Raw genomic sequence first — 25902 nt, 5'->3', positions numbered from 1 at the left:
AAATGAAAATATGAGGCAAGCACATTCACAAAATTAGAAATAGACCAACAAAGCAAATCTAATAAAGCAAAGAAAGAAATAAGTAAACATAAAAGTAAAAATGAGTTAATTAATTAATTAAGATCATTCTTCTTCAAAATGTCAACAAAATAAATAAACCAACTGGCCAATCTAAAATGAAATGAAACAAAACAAAAAACAATACTACCCATTCTAACCAAAAAATAAAAAAATTCTAATCAAAATAACAAAAAAAATGCAAAATTAGGAGATAATGCTAACCAAACAGAGGAATTAAAAATTATTTGGAACTAACCTTATGTTAACAAATTAAATAGTAGATAATTTTCTAAGAAAATACACTTCATGAAAAAGACCTCAATAGAACAAGCAAGTCTAAAACGGACAATTTGCATGGAAGAAATGGGAAGTATTGCAAAGGGAGCCACACCAAAAAAGCATCAGGAGCAGATAGTTTCACAGGGGATTTATACCAAGCTTTGAAAGTTAAAAAGATTCTAAGAGTACTCAGACTATTTCAGAGCATGTATGCAAACATGCACACACACACACACACCCACACACACCCATACACCTGAATGCAAATTCTAATGTCAAAACCTGACAAAGATTAGACAAAATTTAAAACAAGCAAAATAATAACAAACACAATCAACTAGTACATTAAAACAAGAAAAATGTACTTTTTTCAGGAATGTAATGATAGTTCAATATTTAAAACTCTATTCTATTGCAAGACCTACAGAAAAAAAGTCAATCGACAAAATTCAAAATCTAGTCATGATACAACTCTCAAAACTGGAATTAATATTTATTCACTTAACCTGATGAAAAGTACATACTTCAAACCTAAATTTTTTAAATTACTTAATGAGGAAACACTAGAGGTATTCTAGATAAATCAGGAACAAGATAAAGATGTTCACTGTCTCTAATACTGTTCAAAGTTTTATTGGCAGTATTAGCCAATCCAATTAAATAAGTGAAAGCAATAAGGGGCATAAGAATTAGAAAAGAGACAAATCTGTTTTATCTGCATACAATATGCTGATATGGAAACATCAAAAGAATTAGTGGAAAAACTACTATAAATAATACGAGAATTTAGTAAATTTAGTAAAGTAACAGGATATAATATTAATGTAGAGAAATCAATGGCCTTCATTTAAAAGAACATCAATAAGTTAGAATAAATAATAGAATATAGGACCTCATACAGATAACAAAATGACAAAACACAAAGCATAAATATAACCAAAAAATGTGTAAAATCTATATAAAGAAAACCATAAAACACTCCTATATGACACAAATGCAGACTTGCTAGAATGGAAAGACCACCTATGATTTGGGATAGGAAGAATTGTACATGGCACAAAGAACCATGAACAAAGCCTAAAACACTGAATGGCAAACTGGGGAAAGTAATTGCAACTTACAACACAAGAGGTTAATGCACACAGAGTGACCAAAATTTGAATGAAAAAATAATAACTTAAAAATGGCTCTTAGATGGATAGAAATGCAAATTAAAGCAACACTGAGTTACCATTTTCCTCCCAGCAGATTGGCAAACATCCAGAAATCTGACGTATTTTGTGTGACCATGTGAGGAAAGAAGCACCTGTATACACAAGATCCAAAACAGTTCAGGGGCCATGGAGTATACAGAAACTATTAAATGGCACCATCTGGAAGCAATCAGCCACATCTAGAATGTAGAATATGCCGCAAGACAAAAGACTCACATCTCCCAACGGGTCAATGACATAGAAAGATTTTTTTGTATGGTGTGAGAAGCTGAGACCTCATGAACTTAAAGGGACTTAAAGGAGACTTAAATATAATAATCAAATATACTATGTAAACTTTGAGTCCTGATTTGAAGAAATCAACTATAAAAAAAGATATCTGTGACAACTGGGAAAATATGAACATAGTTTAGGTATTAGCGTACATTAAGGAATTATTAATTTTGCTACATATGATAATGGCACAGTGGCTGTGCAAAAAAAAAAAATTCTATCAGTTAGCAATGCATAAGGAGTTATTTCTGAAATGGCTTGTTTTCTCAGATTTGCTTTAAAATAAAACAGAATTGGTCAAATATTGATAATTGTTGATGTTGAGTTATAGGGAATCATTACAACTATAATCTACTTTGGGGTATATTTATAAAAGTCCATAATAAAAAGTTAAAAATGAACACAGTAATACATTGACTGTTATCACTCTATTTTAACAATATCACACAATGACATGTATATATAAGGGAAACAAATAAAAATGACCAATAATTATGTATTATGCATTTTCTTATTAGATTCTCAAAATCCTTGTACAGAATGAAACACTTTCCCACCAAAATCGTCTAACTTGAGATGCTGGTACAAATAGTAAATGAAAGAGTTAGGAACTGAGTCAAATTCGTCATTTATCAGACCCTAAAGTCCACACTGCTGTTTCATTTTACCACTGTCTCCTTAAATAGCACAATTTAAAATTCTCTAGGGACAGCATCATCTACATGTTTTTAACCCCTGTAAAGGTTAGTGCTACAGAAGGGAGAAATATCTCATGACAGAAATTTTCTTCCTTTTCTTTTTCTTTCTTTTCATTTACGTTTTTTTTATTTTTGTTTTCCAATGGTGACAATTTCATGCTACACATTCTTTTCCTTACAATCCCACAATTCCTTTCCATCTCATGCCCTTTCTTTTTATCCTTTTATGTGTTCAAAACACCTCAGGTTAACAACATCCTGCTGAATATTATGCTTTCACTTTATCATGCAACATTTATGCTGCATTCTATAATCAATAAGTATTAGAGTGCCTCCTCTGAGTCAGTCACTGTGTCAGGTCACGGGCTCAGCCCTACGTGGCATGATAAACCCCACTCTGGACTTCACAAAGTTTGCAGTCAGACCATCCAGTGCCTTCCCAGATATTCCAAGGCTTTTTGCCTCATAAAATTTATTTAACTTTTTAAATATCTTCATGCAACATATTTCTACCAATGTCTGGAGTTATGCCTTTAAAAAAACCTTCAAGATGAATAAAATAAAAGAATGTTTCATTTTACCAAAATCAACATGAAAGTATTATTAAACTGATTAAGATTTTCAATGCATTTTGGCTTAGGTTAAAGGACATGGAAATGCTCACCTTGACAATACCACGGATGTGCATTTTGGCTATCATCTCTGCCGTGTAGAGAAACATCAGTAAAGTATCCAAAGTGAACGTCACATACTGAAGAGGAGGATAGTGCTCGAAGGTCATCGGTGTGTTCATACACACAGAGATGACGCTGATGATGGCACAGATGCGCAGCAAAGAGTGAACCCACTGCAATAATGGTCCAAAGTCATTACATGATACTATCAGCTGATATCTTTAACTTGTCTTATAAACTACACTATTTGGAAAACAAAATATTAAGATTAAAATATTTCACTAGTACGAAGGTGATGAAGAAGGGGATACCATCTAAATGCATATAATGTGCTAAATATTTTCATATATTTTGATATTAAGTTTCAAAGCAGCTTGTCTCCCACATGAACATGCTAAGACTCAGGAATGTCAAGAGGCATTTCTGTGGTCACACATGAATAAGAGGCAAAGCCTAGACTGAACCTGATCATGCTACCTCAAGCTCCTGATTGTTTCCTGGGCATCAGACCACAACATAGGAAGATTGCAAGATTTTGGTTCAATTCAAATATTTGTTAGTAATTTAGTCATACAGGAACTTGAGGTGCTATTGCTTTTATCCTTTTTTCTACTATGAACACTTAGGATTTGGGGCCATATTCTATTTACTATAACTTTTCTATGCCTAGCATAATGGCCTATCATAGGAGATCACAAATGCTTTTTAAATGAACTGATACATAACACATCCCATATATAGGGTTTTCTTGCTGTTTGTATCTTACACATAATCTACTTGTACAAAAATATTTTTAAAAATCTGGCCTCATCCTACATTTAAAAAAACAATAAATGGATTTGTTATTTTGGAGAAAATGTTTTGTACAAATTCAGTCCAGACATTTTTTTCAAATTCAAAACAATAAGTTTCTGAGCAATTCTAGCAGCACATCTGCTGTCTGAAGATTTTCTTTAACCCCAAAATAAAGAAGAAAGAATTAAAAAGATAAATGTGTGTGTTTACCTGTGTATATGTGTAGGACACACAATCACCCACATTCAAAATTTTATTATGAAAACTAATATGTAGGATAAGAAATACTTATTGATAATTGCATCTACATGCTAAACCCACACAATTAATACTACTATTTAATTAATTAGTCCGAAATTCTTAAACATAATTTAAATATATCATTTATTGACTATCTTGGATATATATGCAGTCATGTTAATTCTTTAACATTATACTCTCCCTAAAAACATTTTTAGTTTTGTAGTATTAATAGATGGATTCTGCAGCTACGCAGACTAGCAGGCACTCAAGATGAAAGACAGAAAAGACTGCCGGAACTTTGAGGAGACTCAGACACTTGTAGGCTGATGAGTAGGTTATAATATTTATTTGACAGCTATAATATTTGCATGAAGACATAATGCTGCTAATTCCATACCATATAAGCCACTGATGATTCAATTTATTTTAAGGGTTGATGTACTTTTTATGCAATTTGGAAGCACTTCAAAAAACATCAGTGTGTGAATTTAGCCCCATCTGGACTTCCAACATAAAGAATCTAATTACACAAAAGAGCTTCAAAACATAGGTTCTACCACAACAAATCTGTTTTGAATTTGAAGAAAGAATTTTAATTAAGCATTAATAATTTTTTAGTAAGGGCCTCCAAGGCTACATCTATAATACCACCTTCTTCCTAAGTTCTCAGAAAGCTCTGTACAGGGTGGACAACAAGAAAAGTTAGTGAGGGCTTTATTCTCTGTTCCATTCAATTCTCTAACATGAAGACCTACTCTTTGTTAGAAACGCTGGGCTCTGAGAAAACAAAAATGGAAGCAACACAGTTCTGACTCATAACTATTTTGCAGTCCAATAAATCAAATACATATATCTGCCATATATGTATAACATATGTATATTGTATACATATACAAAATATACAATGTGTATTTACAGTATAAAGTTATATTATATACAATATAAAGTTATGTTTATATACACATATAAAATAGTCTAAGTGGAAAGAGAAGACAGACTACTGACTTATTCTATCAGTAGTGGAAGTGAGGGACCTTTCAGAAGAGGATGGGGACAGGGTGACACTCAGACAGCCCTGGTGGAGGAGGAGGATTTGACTCATCAGAGGAGCTGGAAAGAGCCTCCTGGACCAGGGAACAGCATGAGCAAAGGAAAATGATGTGAAGAGGCCAGAGAGCCTGGAGGAGCAGGGAGCCGCCACTAAGGCTCAAGTGGACAGTGCATAGGTCTAGGAAACTGGCAGTTGCTGGGCAGGTTAGAGCCTAAACAAAGAGAGCTATGGATATAATATTAATACTAACACATTTTAATTTGCTATGAAGGTAATAGGGATGTTTCAACGATCAGAAAGCAGAGCGGCAATGTGAGCAAAAACAAAGAAATGTGAGCAGGCTGGGAAAGAGGTCTGGAGGGCAGCAAGAGACAAAAAGATGACAAGGGACAGGAGGGAGCCCCAGCAGGTCCCCTGCATGATGGTTAGGGGAAAGACAAGCATGAAGAGGCAACGTCATTTCATTTTGTTACTTCAGCATCTTAACAATGAAGTTGGCCCTACTTTGTTTTGCAGAGCTGAGATTCCAAGACTGAAGAACACGCATGCCGGGCTGGCTGGGTTCTGGTTGCTATGGTGTCTAGCATTCAGTGATACCTGATATAGAAGATCTTCCCTTCAAGTCCTCAACAACTTAATTAGCCAGAGAAGGTGACAAAGCTCTTCAGAGACACTATCCCTTATCTCATTAACCTTTACTTTTACTCAAAATTTGTAAATCAGAAGGAGACCTTTAATTCCAAACGTGTGCTTATTGTCTCACAGATCCATGCATGCTGAAAACTGTAAGTAAAGGAAGTTTGTTAGGAATACGTTGTTCATCCTGGACTCCAGCTTTGGATCAGCCTGAGAGGTGGTATTATCTCCACGCTGTGTGGCTCTGAGGACAGCGTGTGCAATGGGGAGGGGAGGGAGCCGGACCACCTAGCAAATCTTCCTAAGTGAGTAATTCACAGCACACCCCATTATTTCATTTGATTGTTCACAACTTCCAGACTCTGAGACTCATCCATATTCTCCTGCAGCTCAAAGAGATATTTCAAAGCCAAAGGTACATGAGTTTTGAATTTGCGAATCAAATTTCCCTTATATCAGTATGTGCTTCTCCATACTTCAAAAAAGAAACTTACTGGCTTGTTAATCCAGAGTATGTCAGCGTTGTCCGACAAAGATTCATCAGGGCCAAAGTCAGTAACTGGCTGGGCTTCCACCCTGGAACTCTGCTTCCTTTTGAGCATGCTGAAGTTAGCTTTGGTGAGCAAGTGCAAAACCACAGTCTGGGAAAAGAAAAAGTTATGTTTGTCACCTAAAACATTGTAACCCTCATCAAAAAAATTGATGCCCCCATGTTTATTTATGCATTTGTAAAGCATACGTGTATTCTACTCTGGTGTATATACTGAACACATCCAAATAGAAATTTTAAAAGTACGAGATAAGATTAATATTAATAAAAGCTTGGGCTTTTTTCTCACAACCCAATAGATTATCTTATGTGCTTCATAAGCATTTTAGAGACTACTGGTGTAGAATGGCTGGGGTAAAATTGCTTTCCCTCTTAGGGTACTCACATTATTAGGAAAATCTTTTAGATGTATGTCTAAATACCTAGAGCTGTCTCCACTTAAGGTGGTCTGAGCCAGAGCATTGCTGGCTAATCCAGACAAAATATGCAGATCTTCCCTGGAGTTTTCCCCTGTGTTAATTCAATATGACATTCACAGACATCCTTATGTCCAGCGGTACCCAAGCTGATCTTCTAATTTTGTCCTTTTCAGAGAGGATGAAGGCCAGAGAGATTAGAGGCAGAACTTTCTCTATGTGGGTATTTTTTTTTTATGAGTACAGTGATTATCTAAATTCTTTTGGCTACTCTGAAGTAAATCCTTCATCAAATTACATTGAAGAGGGAGATGAGATGCCTGCTTGCAACTTAAATTTCCACAACTCTGAGTCATCCACATCTTGCTATACATGTCACCTCCCTATGGCCACTGCTACCACCTTCTACAACTCAGCAGCCATTTGGAAGGAAGCCTAATACATGTCAGCCCCTCAGGACAATGCAAAGAAGTGGAATATAAATAATGTGAGAAGAGATGTTATAAAGGCAGGTGGTACTCCTGAGTCTACCATGAGACTTCTCATTTGATTAACACCTAGTTTGAGTCGTAAAGGAAGGAGAGGCTGCAATGTTTTTTGGACGTCTACTACATTTGGGGCACTGAACAATAATCCTTACAACAGGCCTAACAAAGAAAACATCTTTTCTTTATGCACATGCTTGAGAAATTCCAGCCTCCAGGCAGGTAGTAACTTGACCAAGGTCTTCTAAGCAAACTTGAAATTTGTCTACAAAGCCTAAGGTGTTTAGAGTTGACCATGCTAATGCTGAGGCCTAATAGGAGAATTTTTAAAGTCAGATAACAGAGAAAAAGAGTGCTTCGGGCAGCACACAGCTGTGCCGAGTCAGAAATGCCAAGTCAGGAAAATGTAATACTGTAGTTTTAACACCAGGCAGGTTCACGTGTCTCCTATCTGGGGCTCCATGGAGCTAGAGAAAGAAACCTAACTGAGGACAATGGGTGCCACTTAGTCCTCACCAGAATACAAGAAGAACACAAATGTGTTTGCAGTGTGTGTGTGCAACTGCAGTTTTTACTGGAAAAGAGAATAAAACACCAAAGCTCAAGACAAAGCAGCTCTGGGTCTGATCCCTTGTGTTTGAGTGTCTACCTCTTTTACTATGTGCTCCTTGATCTACCTGGGTAGTACCTGTGCCTAACCTTCCTATTCCCAGAAGAAATCAAGCTAATTGGCTTTAAGATGTGCTAGGTATTTCTGGGCTGTTATTGCTCTGAATATTGACTTTGAATATGGGCTTTGCAACAGGCTTCACTAATTAATTTTATTTTACATAATTGGAGTTAGGGACTCTTGACATCCTATGTAAATATATGCAGAATATTCAAATTATGCTTGTTCTCTGATTTACTATGGTGGGGAGGAATGTCTGGTGGCCTTAATTTCGATGCACCTTCAATGGCAGTCTCCTATGTATTCAAAGACTGGGTGCAAAATCTTTTAGAAATCCTTTGAGATGACACAACACAAGGGAGGAAGTAAAAGAGTGACTTCACAATGTAGTTCAAAGGTTATACCACAAATTTTATACACCACTCGACGATCCCTTTTTCACCGAGCCAATGGAGACTGATGGACACATGAATTCCACACACCTTTTATTATCAATATGCCACCTAAAGCAAAATTGATTTTTCATTATTGATTTGTTTATGAAGAGGAGTTCACATACAGAAGTTTTTTAAATCTCCACTTTACCTGCATTTGACCCACCAAAACAATGCAACTATAACTAAAAGACATTAGCTGTCACTCACTTTTACTCTCACTTTACCTGCTGCCAGGTGTCACCAAATCAAACCACCCACGATGATCCAGGCTCCAAAGAAACCTGGTTAATCCACACATAAGTGAAATCTTAACAAGTAGCTCCTGAGTCACTGAAAGTTTGACTGACTTAATGATATCAAATATCACATAAAGCGTTCAAGTAGTAAAATGAATTTAAGTTACAAACACATGAGGAATTTAAAATTAATTTGGGGCAGTTGATTGTAATAATTCTCCTTTACAAACAGAAATGTTGTTGTACACCCTCATTCATGTCGAATCAATATAACTGAGCACAGAAGACCTGTTATTTCCCTGATAAAGACCAGTAGGGATATTTAAGTATCCTAGGTGAGCTTATTATGTTGGTAGGAAATTGCTTCTGTGTATCTTAGCCTTATCAGTATTATGCTTTTATAAGTCAGTATTTTTTTTCTGTTTACCAAAGTGTCCTTCATAAGGCAGTGTTTGAAAAACATGGCTTTCAAAAGCTTTTTCACACTTATTAAAAGTAGTTGGTATTTAAAAAGTTCAGTATCAGGAGAGAGGCTGAATAGTTACAATGTGTCCATTGATAAATCTTTTACTCAGAAACAGCTATAGCCTCTACAGAAATAGCCGTTTAAAAAAACAAAAATAAAAACAAACAGAAAGAAATAGCATACAGAAACTCAGGCAGAAAACATACTATGATTCATTGCTCTTTTAAATAGCTAAGATCCAGTTTTTGTATTCTATGATAGCAATTTTACTTCTATTGGCATATACTTTCCCTACTTCCTTCCAGCTCTCTTCACCACGTTGAAATTAAAATATTCAGTTTTCTTTAACTGTGTTTGCAACACTATGGGTCATTTCTGCCCTGTGCAACTCTCTTGGGTCCGGTATTAAAGTCTTTTTAATCCTCTATCTTCCAAATGATAGTTCACAGCATATCCTTTTTGCCATCCTCTAAACTTAACCCCTTAAAAGATCACCTGTTCTTACAGTTTCCATCATGATGTGTTGGTGTCCAGCTATTTTGTAGTCACATACCAGTGCTGCTTCCCCCTCAGACATAGGAGACCACACCACCACCATCATCGCTGGAGAGGCAGCACGACAGAATGGTATCGGTCCAGCATCCTTCTGCTTCCCTCTTCCCTCTCGTGTCTCAGATCCCACTGCCCTGAGCCTTTCTGATCCCCCACATGCACCTGGAAGGACCACACAGGTCCTCTTTACAAACATTTTCAGTAGTGACTTCTTTCCTTGTTTCTTCATTCCAAATACCTACAATGGCCTTTTTCACTTTATTCCCATCACTAGACCCCTTTCTAGACCATGGGACCTCAGGTCTGGGCTGCCTTTAAAAATGTTCCCTCCTTTATATAAAAAATCAACTTCCCAACACGCCATAGGTCTCTCCTGTAACCCAGAAAACCTCAACTTATCTTCTTGCTTCTCATTCACTCATCCATTCATTCATTCACACAGCAAGTATGATGCGTCCGCTGTGGTACCGAGCACTGTGATATGCACTGGGTATATAGCAGTAGACACAAAGGCTTATTTAACCTTATGTTCCAAGGACACTGAGTCCCATTGATTTTTACTCGCACTTCCTTTCTCACTCATACCACCTGCTGTCCTCAAATTGGCCAAACATCCCATGATTCACCATCCTCCAACCTTTCTCAACTACTTCAAGTCCATTATTCTAGCTGCGTCCTCTTTGTTGTCCACCACTAATCCTACATCAGTCATTCCCAATACCCTAACTAACTTAACTACTGAAGAATTTCTATGTGTGTGATTTGTTTGTTATAAATGAAAGATTTAATATCTGGGAATAAAAGTGTAACCAAGAGAAACATACCACCTTGGTAATGACTCACAATATCTATTTTATTCTAAAAAGCCCCCCAAAAGGCAGAAGGCACCGATTTATTTTTAAACATTAGGTGTCATTACAATTGTCAATACATCAACACCAACAACTACTCTTCTAACAACTTCTGTGCACAAACGGTGGGGTCTGTAGGAGCACAAGTGAAATTGTTTATCTACCATCCTATTAAAGATGCAGACACAGACACACACTTAATGGTCGACTTTTATCTCATTATTAGTATCCCCGTCACAGTTTGGGAAGGGAATTAAGATAAGAAAATGTTCCATAACATCCTTCGGACTCTTCACCTCAAACTTTTACTTTCATGTCCTTGGAAGACCAACCATCATTGCTAGCGAAAGTCGTCTCATTTCATTCATGTTTGGATAACTGTATTGGTTTTTTTAAAAACACCGCCCATTGTGTTAGGTGATGTGGATTTAGTACTATGCAAAACATACTTGGTCTCTTCCCTCCAGGAAGTCCTGAATGCTCCCTGTTCCTGATGGCAGACAACATGGTAGAGGTAGAGTAGCTGATTAATTAAAAGAGAGCCTCTAGCATGGTATACTTACTCTTTGACCTCCATCTAGTGGCTTTCTTACTCCTTCGCTACCTTATTTCTAGCTCTATACTACCTCCCAAGGCAAGCAATATTGAGCAGTGGATTCTCAACATGCTTCTGTGCTATCAGGCATAATGAGATCCATGCTAAAAGCCAAGACAGCTGACTATCTGGTCCTTTTCTAGACCTCAAATACCTAGACCTTAAATTAAATTAGAAGAAAACAGTTCTATTTTATTTTCATCAACACACCAGTACAGGTTTATGGTAGGAAAACTGGAAAAATTATATAAACAAAAGGAGAAAATGACAGCCATCAGGAATGTCACTTCTGGAGACTCAATCATTTTTGCAAAGTATTAATATTTTTGAGCACATAGACTATTTCAGTCATTGAACAGCAGCTGCAGATGAAGCAATAATCAGATATGGTCTCTTTCCTCTTGGAATTTTCTTTAGCTGGGGTACTTACTCTCGAATGGGATATGAATTGTGTCTTTTTTAGGATTTTCCTTTCTGTATGTATTTTTCCATCCATACATTTATTTTTAATGGCTGCTTATCCACTGTTTTGTAACCAGCTTTTTATTCATCTAGCAACATGCTGTGAACATCTTTCTCTGTCAATAAATGTGCATGCACAGAAAACCCTAACTGTAAATAAATACCACCTGCAGACATCTGTGTCCCTTTATTGTCTTTCTTGTCTCATAAGCGTATTGACACACTTGTATGTCCAAGACTTTGAGAGGTAAACAGATATAAGCACATCTTTCTAGATTAGGATCCAAATGTTGAATTTGTATCTGAAAAAAAGTATCATCCCATATTCTGAAGACAATTGAATTTGATGTTACCAATTTTTTAATTTGAATATTATAATCTTATTTCCAGTATTTCTATTTATCCTTCTTTTTATTTTATATGGCCACAGAACTCAAAACAACAAACCATTGAAATCTACATTTGAACAAGTTTCCTGCCTTTGCTCCATATGCACGTTTAAATCTTCAATTGTACTACAGTACACCATAATAAAAACTTGAAGACAAAAGGGGGATCCTGAAATAGCAAAATGTCATTGTTTCTGTAAAATCTGACCATTCACTCTGTTTGCCAAATTCCTTCTCAGACAGAAGACATTCCCATACAGAACAAATTGATATAGACAGCATCATAAGTTTTATGCCATGATTTAAATTAGGAAAAAATGTCCCCACTATTTTTGTCTTATTTTCTGTTATCCAACATCCATCTGCCCTGCCTTATGTTTAACTGTCCTTGTCCAGTGCACCTTCCTGCAACTCCCAGAGCACACTTCAGCCTCAGAGCTTCTGATACCTGCACCTCCTTCCTCCTGCTTGATTGTCCTATCACTGCATCTTGAATGGCTGAAATTCCCCTCTCTCTCCAAGCCCAGATCATCTGTGTTCCCTGCAGGGAACTGATGACTGTGGCCTACGCCTTTGCACTCTGCCTCTCCATCCATGAGGTCACCTCTTCTGGCCTCCACAGACCACACATGGCAAGTGGCATTTTCCAAACCAGAATGCAGCAACCCCAGTGTCTCCCATTTAGTGGCTGCTCAGTTATTGCCTTTTGATTTTAATAATAAAAATCATTTAAGAAAAAGTACTAAAAACAGGATTTGACATAAAACTGAATGTTATTCCCTTGTCAGGGTGCTTTATCTAAAGGAAAATAATCTTCAATAGCACCCACGTATATGCGCCCATATACACACAGAAACATACAAACACACACATACTCAAATGTGATAAAATGCTTTGGGAGACATGGAAGTTTCCATGATAAAATAGTGAGTGCATTGGTTGATTTCTGCCCAAATTATGTTTACTGCCATGTAAGAAACATATTTCTTCCAACAAAATTGTTTATTGAGGGCTTACTATGCACCAGGCCCTGTTTTAAGAATATCATACATTATGTCATTCAATTCTTATCAGAACCATTTTACAGATGGGGAAACTTAGGCATAAATATGTCTTGGATATGAACCAAGACAGTGTAGCATACATAATTATTGGATTAAAAGTTATTATAGAATGACAGATAATAAAAAGAAACCTATTTTTTCAGTATATTTTAATCACATAACCTGGTAATTATAAACTATCTTGGCATCAATTATTGTTTGTGAAAATAGTATAGACATTTCATCTCCTAAAATTAAATACCTTTTTATTATGTGATTCCATTTATAGTTCTTCTTATCATACATTTATAAAAAATGTCTATTTTCTTCTGGCAAGAAATCATTAAATTTCTCATCAAATCCATATGAATGGCCTTTTCAGGTTTCTAAGTCAGTATCCATTCATCAATCCTTTTTCCTTGAGAATGAATCCTAGAAATAGCGTCTCATGCTTTCACTATCTTTTCCCCAAATTTTGAAAAAAAATGAGAAAAAGGTATTTACTAACTCCCATCTGATAATATCACATCATGGAGAAAAGAAACAGATTTCTTCATTTCCTAAAGTCAGAGATTTCTTAATTTCCTAGAGTTAGTTTTAGTCTCACAAATTCTTGACTGAATATGTGAAGAATGTGAAAACTAGAAAATAGATTTTACCTATCATACATGGCTAAAAGAATGTATGTTTCTCTGCAGAGACTTTACCAGGGCAATACAAAAATAATTTATTGAGAGAAGTCCTTCAAAATCCAAAGCCCAGAATGCAGATGTTATGGTTTTGTTTTGTAGTGTTTTCTGTTCTTCCAGCAAGGAGCATCCAGAGTAAATAGAAGTTATCATTTAGAAGTTATCACGAAGTGGCTGTTTATTAATAAAAAGAACTATATAATCTAATAATGATGTGTTGGACTATCCTGAGAGGTAGTAAGCTCCTTTCTGGATACTTTCTTTCAGAGAGGATGACTGCACATTTTAGAGTTTGCAGAGAGGATTTTTGCATTGTCTGGAACTTTGCAATAGATTATGTCCAGAGTGACTTCTCTCTGGTCATAATGATAAAAGTTATTAATACTGTTGAAGCTGCTCACATTTTTATGCATTTGATCATTTCTTAGGGTAGGCTGATGGTCCATAAAGTACTTTACATATTTATAGAATAGAAGTATGCTTAGGCATTATGTACCCTTTTTTTTTTTTTTTTTACATAGAAGTTTAGAACAAATATTTATTGAAAGCTTACTCTGGGCCAGGCACTATTCTATTCTAAGCACTTAACACCTCTCTGAAGTAATTTTTAGTATTATCCTCACTGTATAGATTAAAAATCTGAGGCAAACATGCCCAGATCTCCATGAGTTGGAAGCAAGTTTGGAATGCAAGCAGTCTGTTTTGTTGGGAGAACGGAGGTGAGTGGGAGACTGGGAGGGAGTCAGAGAACTGGAAAATAATTTAGTTGTTACTTTTTAACCTTAAGAACTTTTGTACATTTCAAATGTTTCACAACAATGATGTGGTTTATTTATAATTTCTTTAAAACAAGTAAATTTTTTTTAAAAATTTCAGTTTAAATAATTTATACCTAACATTTGCTGAAGGTTTATTATGTGTGAGACTAAGAGCTTTGCCCAGATTATTTTATCTATTTCTCACCACGCCCCAGTGAGGCAGGTGAGTCTGTTATTCCTATTTTATGGATGAAACTGAGGTTTGGAAAAGGCAAGTGCCCTGCTGGAGTTCACACCACTAGAATGTGATAAGCCACAAGGGAGCCAGGTCTTTCTGATTTTCATCCCTGTGATACGCTGCTGGCCGCATCTTCTTTCAATCTGACCCATCTAAGGCTTTGTGAATAGAATGTTCTTCTTTCCCACAGAACAGAGATGGGAGTCTCTGAGTTCCTGCCTCCTCGTGTCTGAGTAGCAAAACCATATTAGAGCATGCCTGTCACTAGACCTGCAATGCCAGTCTTTCCGGGCCCTCTCAAGCAAGCCTCTCGTCAGTCCACCGGGTGTCATTTGCTCATGAACTTCAAAGGGCTGGATGCATCTTTCCCTCTAATCTGGCCTCTGCTTGGAGGAAAGGCAGGCAGCTGGACTGTTTTCTTTCTTAAATGCGGCCAGCCTGAAGTCCTGTCTCCCCCAGCAACACAGCAGAGAACATCATGTTAGCAGGAGAACTACGACATCATTGGAAATGTGACCCCTGAGCATCACAGCAGCAGTATCGGTCTCAGCAATGGAACAGCTGCCTCCCTCCCCTGCCCCTGCAGTTAGACGACTGCTGTGGTTGATTTTCAATATAATTTTGGACAAAAGTAAACGGCTGGATTTGGCTCGTGTCCCCTTTTTTCCTCCCTCTACTCTTCCCCCACCCCCTCTTCCAAATACTACTTTTCTTCTGGAGTACTTATTTATGCCTTGGCCATCACTAAATCAGGATGTAGCTCTGTAAAAACAGAATGCTACATGCATGGGCTAGTCCCAGCAAGACTGCAAGGGCCACCCAAGGTGGGTGACCTCAGAGAAAGCCAAGTATTTCAAAGGACCATCTCCAAAAACAGGCTCTTATTTTCTCTTTTCCTTTTATCAACACACTGATTAGAAACAGAAAATGGTTTCCCACTTTTTATACTGAATCTATTTCCTCAGTCTCAGAGAAAAGCAGCATGTTATTTTTCTCTGATTCTTTCTATAAATATGCTAAAATGGTGTTGTTACCTCACTAAAGATTGTTTTATTTTTTTTATTGTGAAAATTGAATTTCCTTTGACCTTTAAAAGTTTTGGGGTTTAGTAAAGGGATTCAGGATAGCCTAAAATGCCCCAACATCCTTTTGTCATTGTACCCTACATGCCCAAACTAAAACAGTCCAGCAGGAGAGAGAATGAGGTTATATTTTTGTCACCTAAATCACTGGATTTTTTATTTTTATTTCATTGTGGTAAGAACATTTAACATGAGATCTACTCTTTTAACAGATTTTTAAGTGCACAATACAATGTTAACCACAGGCTCAATGTTGTACAGTAGATCTCTTCATCTTGTGTTACTGAAACTTTCTACCTAGTGATTAGCAACTCCCTATTTTCCCCCCTCCTACCCCCTCAGAAACCATACTCTACTCTCTGCTTCTATGAATTTGACTATTTTAGATACGGTATTGATGACAAATTGAGGTAATCAGGTTGCACATGTAGGTTGAGCAGCTTCTCTCAGCCTCTACTCAGAAAATTCGATCCATTTAACAAGCCCTTGCCATTCTCTCTAACTTTATAAAGGATATACATTTAAATTTTTGAGTTATTCTGGGCACAACGTAGGTGTAGAGAAACTTTAAGAAATGAATGTCAAGGTTAAGAATCACCACAGGTTGACTGTGTAATTTTGTAAGAACATAAGGTTTCCTGCTCGTAGAGTGGTTCCTAAAAGCCTCACCCATTCTCCATGAGATGGCAGACGCTTCAAAGGTTTTCATCATTCAATAGTACAGTGATAGATATTTTACTTTAGTGAGTTATTACTGTAATTTAAATATTATAAAAAAACCAGAAAGAGGATAGTTATTTGTCACTGCTTAATCTCCTAACACGAATCTGTAATGGCTGGATAAATCAAGTGAATGGTTTAAAATAGTGGTTTCCAGAACTTGCTACTACATTTAAATATTATGGAAAATAATGGGGGATCATTTTGTGTGTGTAGTTATTTCATTTTGCAATACGAATCCCCAAACTTTGGACAAAGGAGGAGAATGGTTTAAAATAATAACTCCTAAAAATTGATTAACATCTGAGTTACCTGGGGAGGTTCTTAAACATTCTCAATGCTATAGACTGAATGTTTATGTCTCCACAAACATATGTTGAAGCCCTAATCTCCAATGTATTTGGAGGCAGGATCTTTGGGAGGTAATTAGGTCACAAGGGTGGAACCCTCATGAATGGGATCAATGCCCTCGTAAGAGGTGAGATGAGAATAAGAGTGAGAATGAAAGCAAGAGTGAGAGAGTGAGATGGGGGGGGCGGGGCGGGAATGAACTCTCTGAGCCATGTGAGGAAAGAGCAAGAAGGTAGCTGTTTGCAGATCAGGAAGAGAGCCCTCACCAGAAATCAGCACCTTGATCTTGGACTTGATCTTACAATCTTCAGACTGTAAGAAACAAGTGTTTGTAGTTTAAGCTCCCTAGTGTGTGGTATTTGTAATAGCAGCCCAAGCTGACTAAGCAACTCAAGCCTAAGCCTCCTTCACCTCAGACATAATAAATTAGAATCTTTAAGGGTGGAATAAAGGAAATAGTATTTTTAAAAAACACTCCTGGGAAAACTGGATAGCCACATGTAGAAGACTGAAACAAGACCCACACCTTTCACCTCTCACAAAAATCAAATCACAGTGGATAACAGACTGAAACCTAAGATGTGAAATTCTTAGAACTCTAGAAGAAAATGTGGGAAAAACTCTTATAGACATTGGCCTAGGCAAAGAATTTATGAAGAAGACCCCAAAGGCAATCACAGCAACAATAAAAATAAATAAATGGGACTTGATTAAATTAAAGAGCTTCTGCATAGCCAAAGAAACTGTCATGAAAGCAAACAGACAACCTACAGAATGGGAAAAATTTTTCACATGCTACACATCCGATAAAGGGCTGATAACTAGAATCTATTTAGAATTTAGGAAAATCAACAAGGAAAAAAGCAAACAACCCTATCAAAAAGTGGGCCAAGGACATGAATAGAAATTTTTCAAAAGAAGACGAATAGCCAACAAACATGAAAAAATGCTCAACATCTCTAATCATCAGGGAGATGCAAATCAAAACCACAATGAGATATCACTTATCTCCAGTGAGAATGGCCTTTATCAAAAAGTCCCAAAACAATAAATGTTGGCATGGATGCAGAGACACAGGAACACTCATACACTCCTGGTGGGGACTGCAAACTAGTGCAACCTCTGTGGAAAGAAATATGGAGATACCTTAAACAGACACAAGTAGACCTACCATTTGATCCAGCAATCCCATTATTGGGCATCTACTCAAAAGAACAAAAGACATTCTATAAAAAAGACATCTGCACTCGAATGTTTATAGCAGCACAATTCACAATTGCGAAGATGTGGAAATGACCCAAGTGCCCATCAATACATGAGTGGATTAATAAAATGTGGTATATGTATACTATGGAGTTCTACTCAGCTATAAGAAACAATGGTGATATAGCACCTCTTGTATTTTCCTGGATAGAGCTGGAACCCATTCTACTAAGTGAAGTATCCCAAGAATGGAAAAATAAGCACCACATACACTCACCATCAAATTGGTTTCACTGATCATCACCTAAGAGCACATTTAGGAATAACATTAGTTGGGTGTCAGGCAGATGTGGGGGATGGGTGTATACATACATAATGAGTGCGATGCGCACTGTCTAGGGGATGGACATGCTTGAAGCTCTGATTCGGGGGAGGAAGGGGGGGAAAAGGGCAATATATGTAACCTAAACTTTTGTACCCCCATAATATGCTGAAATAAAACAACAACAACAACAACAAAAACACTCTCTAGGTGATTCCCACACACCTCTCCCATCACTGGTCCCAAACTAATGATGGGATCCCTAGTCTAGATGCTCAGAAAAGCACTTAACATTTAGTTTACATTGCATAGTAAAGACTCATTGTGTGGGGAAAAATAAAAGTCTAATTATAAGCAACATATGCAAAATATAAATCTGAGACAAAAATTTTTATTTATAATTGTATGTATATACAGTATATTCTATTCTTCAGTTTTCCTCAGAGATCTTCAGGATTTACTAAAAAAAAAAAACTAACTCGAATCCATGTTATATACAGGAATACATGTTTGTTTTATGAAAAGATGACTGAGAAATTTGTTTTTGTTGGAATTTCTGTGATAATTTTCTAGTCTAGAATATACCTTTAAAGAGCTATTCAATGTCTTCAAAGGAAGGAAGCAAAATGAATTTGCCACTTCAACTAAGTAGATTTTTAAATTGCATTCATTTTTTACTTAATAAGGGGTAGAAAATTGTTTCTGAGGATCCCCAAAGTTAAATTTTTTTCCTCCATAAAATATTGACATATACTGAGCTGAGGGAATAAGAAAAGGTCTTCCCAAATCCAGCAGGCACTATATCTGGGAATTTAAATCCCTTATTTACAATGTATACTTTAATCTCTGTGCTTTAGCTCCTGGAAGAAAAAATTAAGCAAGTTTCCATGTTTCCTTGCTTAAAAGATTCTCATCCATCCCAGTTTTACATTATTTGGGTGTTTTGTTTTTTCACTGCCAGCAAATTTTGTAACAAATAATCATAGTATTTTAAGTTATTACTGACTTATATCATATCTAATACAAATTTGTATTTTGTCTGATACAGGATTCCATAATTTGCACTTTTCAAAAATAGTAATTCTTTTAAAAAAAATCCTTCCTCTACTCCAGAAATGAATGATACGTGAAACTGATCTCATGTGAATTTCATAATAATAATAAAAAGAGAACAGTTAGGAAAAAATAATGAAGCAAAGGATTTAACCTATAGATACTATTAATATTAACTGAAAGATAAAGTAGTAATTACTTGTTTCACCTAGACACAATAAAATACAAGCAAAAATACCTCAAATCACCCAAGCTTGAAGATCTGCACTTATTTTTAACCCATGACTCCCTTCATCTGCTTCAGTCACCAAGTTCTGTTATTTGTTTCTATAGATAAATCTTTATCATTCATCTCTTCATTCCCATTACCATAGTCTGATTCCAGTTTCTCATTCTTAGAATTTCATACCCAACTTCTCAAATACCTTCCTTCACTAACCTCCTTGCCATCATTCTTAGTTCCTGGCATTCAGATATATCCTATAGATATCTATAGGTTAATATTCCTTATTGGAATGAGGTAGCTATTAGTTTTATCTGTCAGACCTAGAGATTTTCTATTTTATAGTGAATTCATTCATGTTTTCATTTTTAAGACTTTATCTGCTTTCTTTTCCTCTCTAGCTCTGTTTTGTTATTTTTTGTACTTCTTAAACTGAAATGCTGACTCCTATTACAATTTTAAGTCACAGAACCATTTTAGAAGATACTACCTAGTATCTATAGCTCATGTCTTCCCCTCTCCTCAAAAAATACACACAATACTTTTGGCTATCCATACTACAATGCTATGATTATTAGTATATACAGGAGGCTTATAATTATAACTTTATTAAAGATAGCAGCTTTTATTACTTTACGGTCCTTTTTTCAAATTTAATTATTTTGGGAACTATTTTCTGATACCGTGCACTTCTACCTCACCTATTTTTGTACTGGTAGGACTTGCCTAGTATGTATTTCTTCATCTATTTATTTTTCATTTTTAACCCATATTCATATGAGAATTATCTTTTGATATTTTCCAGGACTACACATTTTCAGGATATTATTTTATTCTTTGCTGATAATTTTGGAAAGGGTGTACAAAGTCAATCTAAATTTTCTATTTGTGGACAGGTAATTTTTTAAAACTTGATCAGAATGCTGATAGAATTTTTTTGTTTTTATTGGTTTTCAAATCCAAAGTGTTCACCAGGCTCCATCTAGATGTTGGCTATGTTTTATTAATTTTTCGTGGTACATGATAACCTGTTTTAATCTGTATATTTAGATATTTTTTAATTTAAAAGAAAAAATGATCTTATCTCACTTTAACACATGGCTGTACTCCACTTGCTCTGATCTCTCTGTCAGGAAAAATAGTTACTTGTGTGTCTCTGTTGGCTGTCTTCCATACATATCATCCTCTCCCCAAACAAAGTCTGCTTTTCATCTCTCTCTGCATAATTGGAGACTCACTCTTGACCTGTGCAGAAATGATTCCTTTGGCTGCAGAGTTCTGGTCTTTCCTACTTCTAATTCTCCTTGCCCCACTCCTTGGAACTTTGCCCCTGCCCCCACCCGACCCTGGGGTCAATCTCTGTCATCAGAGCATATTCCACTGGTGGGGCTGCATTTGCCCCAGGACTTCATGGAGAAATTGTTCCAGGAGCCAAGCAATTCTGTCTTACCAACAGCCCGCTCCCTACATCAGCCTACAGCCATTCATATTAAGGGGCTCTTCCAGAATTTCTTTTCCTTCATGTTCATACAAATCTCTTAGAAAGGGAATTGTGAACTAGACTTTAGCTTTGGCTATCAGTCCAATTCCATCTATATTGAATCTACCAGAAAAGTCTTGGATTCTATAGCCTAGGAACAAAAGAAAGGTCCTCTTCTTCCTTCACCTGTGGGGGGCTACAGATTTTTCACTATATAAACTCCACTGATCATTTATTTGAAGTTTGAGTAGGAAAGCAAAAAGTAAAATTAGACTCCTGAACTCAACAGCCAATTTTCTAAAAGACCTTGCATTGACTTTTTTTTGTCCAGCTTTCAACTTTTATAGCATTCCTGAAGTGGTTTTACTGTAAGAGGTGTATTTTATATCATCAGGTTTTTGGATGAACTTGTTAAAGGTCAAGTGTTTAGGCAGCATAAAGAACAAAAGCCCAAATTATTATTTTTTCTTTTATTCCTGTAAAAGAAAGAAGGTGAACCACAAATATTTTTTAAAGGCAGATTTACCTCAAAAATATATTTTTTATTTTTTTAGCGGTGGAGTCTCACTGTATTGCTGAGGCTGGAGTGCAGTGGTGCAATCATAGTTTACTATAACCTCAAACTCCTGGGCTCAAGCAATCCTCCTACCTCAGCCTCCCAAGTAGCTAGGACTACAAGCATGCACAACAAATCCTGGCTAATTTTTAAACATTTTAGAGAGAGGGAGGTCTCACTGTGCTGCCCAGGCTAGTCTCAAACTTCTGGCCTTAAGGCAATCCTCCACCTTGGCCTCCCCAAATGCTAGTATTACAGCCATGAGCTCAAAAGCATATTAAGCAACTTATTCAAAACTATAATGTGAATTCTTTAGGAAACCATATAGACAGATAGATATAGTTATGGATATTTGGAGATATATACACACACATGTATATACACATACATACACAATGGATATGCATATCTATCCATAATTATTTAGATACTTCTTTTTTTCAGGATATAATTATTTGGAATTTATTATGAGAAAACATAAAATAGAAATAAATTTTCATACTATATCTATCAAGATACTGTTTATAATCATGAAATATCAAAAAGAGAAAATGTCTAATGATAAAGGTATATTTACATACATGAGGCTGTATTCACTGGGTATGGTGTTAAATAGCCATTTATAATTTTTTAAGAAAGCTATATAGAAATATTTTAAAATGCTTATGATAAATATTAAATGGGAAAACCAGTATAAGAGTTTTACAACATCCTGACTACAACTACCTATAGTCTTGCTTTTATAAAGACTACAGAAAACACAGATATTTTGATCATTTGTGTTAGGTTGTTAGAAGTACGGGTCTTTATTTTTTTCCTTTTTTCTAACATCTCTACCATCTTTGATTATTTTAGAATTCAAAGTATCAATTTAAAAATTTTCAATGTTTGCATAGAAAGAGTTTTGAAGGTGTAAAATTTCTTGGGCAGGTCGCTGAGACAAGTTAAAATCATATAACACTGGTCAAACTCTAAAATATTGATACCATAGGGCACCGGGGCAGTTATTAATCTATTTAAGCTCAAGCCCATAGTTTTCAAGCCAAAATTAGAAAATAGTACATCTTTCTGTATATCTCCCTGTTTACATATTTGTGTTTCCTGGCAGATTCTTAGGGTCTGGGTCCATCTCTTTTCCTCACTGAACACCCAGCTCCTGGTCCAGTGGCTGGCTTACATTAATATCACAATATAAAGGTGTGGATATGAATTTTTCTTCACAAACTTGACATCTACATGTGACTCTTTTCCCCTGGGTTAAATTTACACAGTCATGGAAATTCTGAATTTATTTGAGCATTATTGGTAAATAATAAATATGTACCTGTGTGCATAGGTGCACACACACCCATGTACACACACAAGGTATGCAAGAAAGAGAAAAGCAGCAACTGGAACACATTTCAAAGGAATGCCATACCCAAAAAAGAAGAAAATGCTACTCAAAACTTCAATTTGCTGAACTGCAAGCAAATGACGATATTTTGATTAGATATTTTCTTTTAAAAGTATACTGTTCCTCTTTTGAATATCTTGCAAGTCTTATCCAAAGTTATATTACCACCATTTTACAAGACATGATTCCTCCTCAATTTTTAGACATTTTCATAGTCCTTAAGTGACAGCACATCTATTCTGAAAAGATGTCATGTCTTCTACAAACATAAAAGAGGATCCAATGAGCATTTTTTACTCTTTTAGTTTTTCTCCAAAGCCAGATTTTTCCTTCACCCTGTCTGGTTTTAGCAATGGCTGGGTCAAAATACACTATGGAATATTTAAAAATCCAATCTGGGAAGGCACACAGAGTGAATGGCAACCAGTCAGGAAATAAATATTTGTTGTTATTGAAGAGGTTTGATTTTTATTTAGAACTGGTGGAACGTAGCCTGTGAACATGAAAAGCCACTCCTGCTGTATATCTGCCTCAGGGATAACTGCCACATAGTTCACCTTCTCCTCTCCCAGGGAGTATCACATCATAGTTGCAGCTATGAAAATGTGAATCATAATTTTTTTAAAAATAGCCACCTGTTAATTTTTGATCCCCTATTAGAGGTGTTTTCCACCAACCAGGAACACAAAAGCCACCGGTACTCAACTCCCGTTTCTCACCACCAGGGCAATTGGGCCTAGTTGATGTCCACACAAACAGGAGATTAAGATGAAAACCTTCCCAGGCCTGCGAGTGCGTGTATTCACACGTCCTTAATAACACAGTCCCTGAAAAATTTACCCTACGGTATTTCAAGAACTTGGGATCTGAGTTCAGAGTTATCACATCATCCTGACAGAGGAATATGCAAGTCAGGAAGAAAACCCCTTGACCCAGGATCCAGGCCGGCGGTGGGATTCCAGCCAGGCCATGCACACTGGTCTCCCAAAGATTCAATGACAAAATGGTGTTGTTTGGCAGGACATTGCTTTGCTTGCTGTGTGGCCATCCCAGTGATAGCTGCTCCACCAGGCCAATTAATAAAATGAGGGATATTTAGCAAATAGCACTCCGTAGGGGCATGGGGGTGGGGCCAAGCCACGGGGTCCCTCCTGAAACCTGCGGGAGCAGGACTGCCCCCCACACCTGCGCGTTCGCTCAGAGGTTTTACCGCGGCAGCGGCCCGGTGCGGGGTGGGCAGGTGCGGCCGCTGCCATGACGCGCACCAGCCGCATCCCTAGCCACCTGGCCCCCTACACCTGCTAGCAGCCTGGGCGGGGCAGGCCCCAGGTCTGGCCAGCAGCGCTCGGCGGCTTCCAAGGCCCGGCGAGGCGCATCCCGCGGCGGGCGCCCCAAGCGCCGGGCGCGCAGGGGCACGAAGGGCGCGTCGCGGCTCCCCGCGCGGCAGCCAGAGCGGGACGGAGCCCCGCGCCCCGCGCAGTGCTGGGGGCGCCTGCCCCTCCCCCGCGCCGGGCCCAGGCCCTCAGCCCCTCAGCCGCCCCCGCGCCCCGCACCGCCCCGCTCCAGCCCCGCCCGGGGCCAGCAGGCGCGCAGCCAGGGCCTCGGCGCACCGCATGGCGACCGGCCGCGCCGCAGCCTCCCGGGCAGCAGCGGCAGTGACCAACCTGTAACCCCGGCGCTCAGAGCGGTCATGGTGCCCGCGGGCGGCGGCGGCGGCGGCGGCGGGATACGTGCGAGGCGCGGCGCCCACGGCGGGCGGGGACGCGGGCCCTCACCTCCCGCGCTCCGTCCGCGCGCTCGGCCGGGCCGGGGCCGCGGCTCGTGTGTCAACTGTGTAGCTAGCGCCGGGCGGGCGGGGGAGGGGTGGGGAAGTAAGAGTTTTAGGGCCTTATTTATTTTTTTTTTTTTTTGAGTTGGATTTGCTGCAGGGGCTGCAAGGATGCCGAAAGCTGAAGGAGAGAACCGCAGAGAAGCCTGCGCTGCAGCTGGTGGCGAGCGCGGGGGTCGGTATTATGGAGTATGGAGTTCCTTCTCTCCGGCTGCCACCCTCGGCCGGCCTCGCAGCAACAGCTGGGCTCCCATCTGCGAGCTCCTCTGTGGCTTTCGTGCTCACCTGCACAGGAGCAGGGGATACTCGGGGTACACCCAGGGTCACAGCACAGGGAGGCCAGCAAGCCCAGTGTGTGTGTGTGTGGTCTTATTCACCAGGCACATATTTGAAGATGTTTCACCCTTGAGTCGCTAAATATGAAGGCATCAGTCACGCTTATCACAGTTTTCTAAGTATGTTGACATTTTCCCTTAACATTAAAATATATTGTCATGTGGATGAGGCTGAAGTTTCATTTATAAATTGATAGTTACCCACATGCCCTGTAAGTATATCTGGACAGTAAAGTGCATCTGAGGTTTCCCAGGGCTCCCAGCAGAGCAAGTTGAGGGAAATCTTGAATCTTAAGCGCCATGCTTATGCCCAGGGGACATCCTCCCACCCAGTCCTGCTCTCTGAAAGGTTTCCTTTGCAATGTAGTCAGATTATCAAAACCACCAAAGAACTCTTGACCAGTGATTTAGACATCATGTACACAGACACACGAATAAATGGAGAGAGAAAACCGAATGAAGTTTCCTCCAAAAGATAAATCCTAAACAAAGAGCAATTGCTATCACAAAATGTTATATCCCAAAGGATAGAAGTGAAATTACACACACTTACATTTTAAAAATGTATTTTCTGGTTACATGTATTTAATTGT

General features: G+C 37.9%; 1 protein-coding gene across 2 annotated transcripts in view; it reads right to left on the bottom strand.

Annotated features, from left to right (window-relative positions):
- The window catches only part of NALCN (sodium leak channel, non-selective), a 320738-nt gene extending 295771 nt beyond the window's left edge, over positions 1-24967 (bottom strand). For both annotated transcript variants that reach the window (XM_045567531.1, XM_045567532.1), the window contains exons 1-3: positions 24811-24967; positions 6418-6564; positions 3189-3371 (exon numbers count right to left, since the gene is read on the bottom strand). In XM_045567531.1, the coding sequence (XP_045423487.1) occupies positions 3189-3371; positions 6418-6525 (291 nt within the window). In that variant the 5' untranslated portion in view covers positions 6526-6564; positions 24811-24967. The remainder of the gene's footprint in view (positions 1-3188; positions 3372-6417; positions 6565-24810) is intronic.
- Between the last annotated feature and the right edge of the window lie 935 nt (positions 24968-25902).

The sequence above is a fragment of the Lemur catta genome, chromosome 13, assembly GCF_020740605.2.
Source record: "Lemur catta isolate mLemCat1 chromosome 13, mLemCat1.pri, whole genome shotgun sequence".
Taxonomy (NCBI): domain Eukaryota; kingdom Metazoa; phylum Chordata; class Mammalia; order Primates; family Lemuridae; genus Lemur; species Lemur catta.
The sequence above is the reverse complement of the archived record's forward strand: the minus strand, read 5'-3'. Positions and strand labels throughout refer to the sequence as shown.